Genomic DNA, 628 nt, shown 5'->3' with positions numbered 1-628 from the left:
GTAAGAATGATCTAAGAATTGAAAGATCCAGTGATGGTTGTATATAGATGAAAAGAGTCCAACAGAAGATTGTGTCACAAATAGCTTGCTTTAGTATGTATGTGATGTCATGAACGTTATTTTAAATCATCATGGGATTACATTTGAAATCAGTCTTAATATAGGATGAAAATTCACTTGTGATAGAAAAGGTTTAGGAAAAAGTGCTGTGGGTTAGACGTGCTTTATAGATAAAGTTGTGCATGAGTTCATATTACTGATCTTTTTCTGTTTTTGTTTATATTAATTTAGCATGTATAAATTTTATTTCCGGTTGATTATTTTAGTGCCATTTTTTAATCTTTTTCCTTTTAAGAAAAAAAAGAATCCCTTTCTGATAAGATAGAATTTATTAAAACATTATCAAATATTTGTCCCCTTTTACTATGGATGTTATTTTGTTTCAGGAGATCAACAACCAAGGAGGTTGCATGAGTAAGGGCAAGAACGTATCCTACTTTACAATGGCAAATTAGGGGAGAACGCAGTATTTACTGTTTCAGTTGGAAAATTTCTCTCACTTTCTTTGGTATATTTTGAGTAAGACTATTTACAGGTCCAGGCGGCTTGAGAAGATATTGCTATGCAG

The 628-nt window shown here is 31.7% G+C and overlaps 1 protein-coding gene across 4 annotated transcripts in view; it reads left to right on the top strand.

Annotated features, from left to right (window-relative positions):
* The window catches only part of LOC119594737 (putative inorganic phosphate cotransporter), a 12,815-nt gene extending 12,187 nt beyond the window's left edge, over window positions 1-628 (top strand). For 3 of the 4 annotated variants that reach the window (XM_037943824.1, XM_037943823.1, XM_037943826.1), the window contains exon 14: window positions 447-622. Coding sequence is in view for 1 of the 4 variants with exons in the window: in XM_037943827.1 (XP_037799755.1) it covers window positions 447-474 (28 nt within the window). In the remaining 3 variants the exon portion in view is untranslated. Of the gene's footprint in view, window positions 1-446 lie in introns of all 4 variants that reach the window. The other variant, XM_037943827.1, reaches the window with a different exon arrangement.

Source organism: Penaeus monodon, chromosome 34, assembly GCF_015228065.2.
Source record: "Penaeus monodon isolate SGIC_2016 chromosome 34, NSTDA_Pmon_1, whole genome shotgun sequence".
In the NCBI taxonomy this organism is placed as follows: Eukaryota; Metazoa; Arthropoda; class Malacostraca; order Decapoda; family Penaeidae; genus Penaeus; species Penaeus monodon.
The sequence above is the reverse complement of the archived record's forward strand: the minus strand, read 5'-3'. Positions and strand labels throughout refer to the sequence as shown.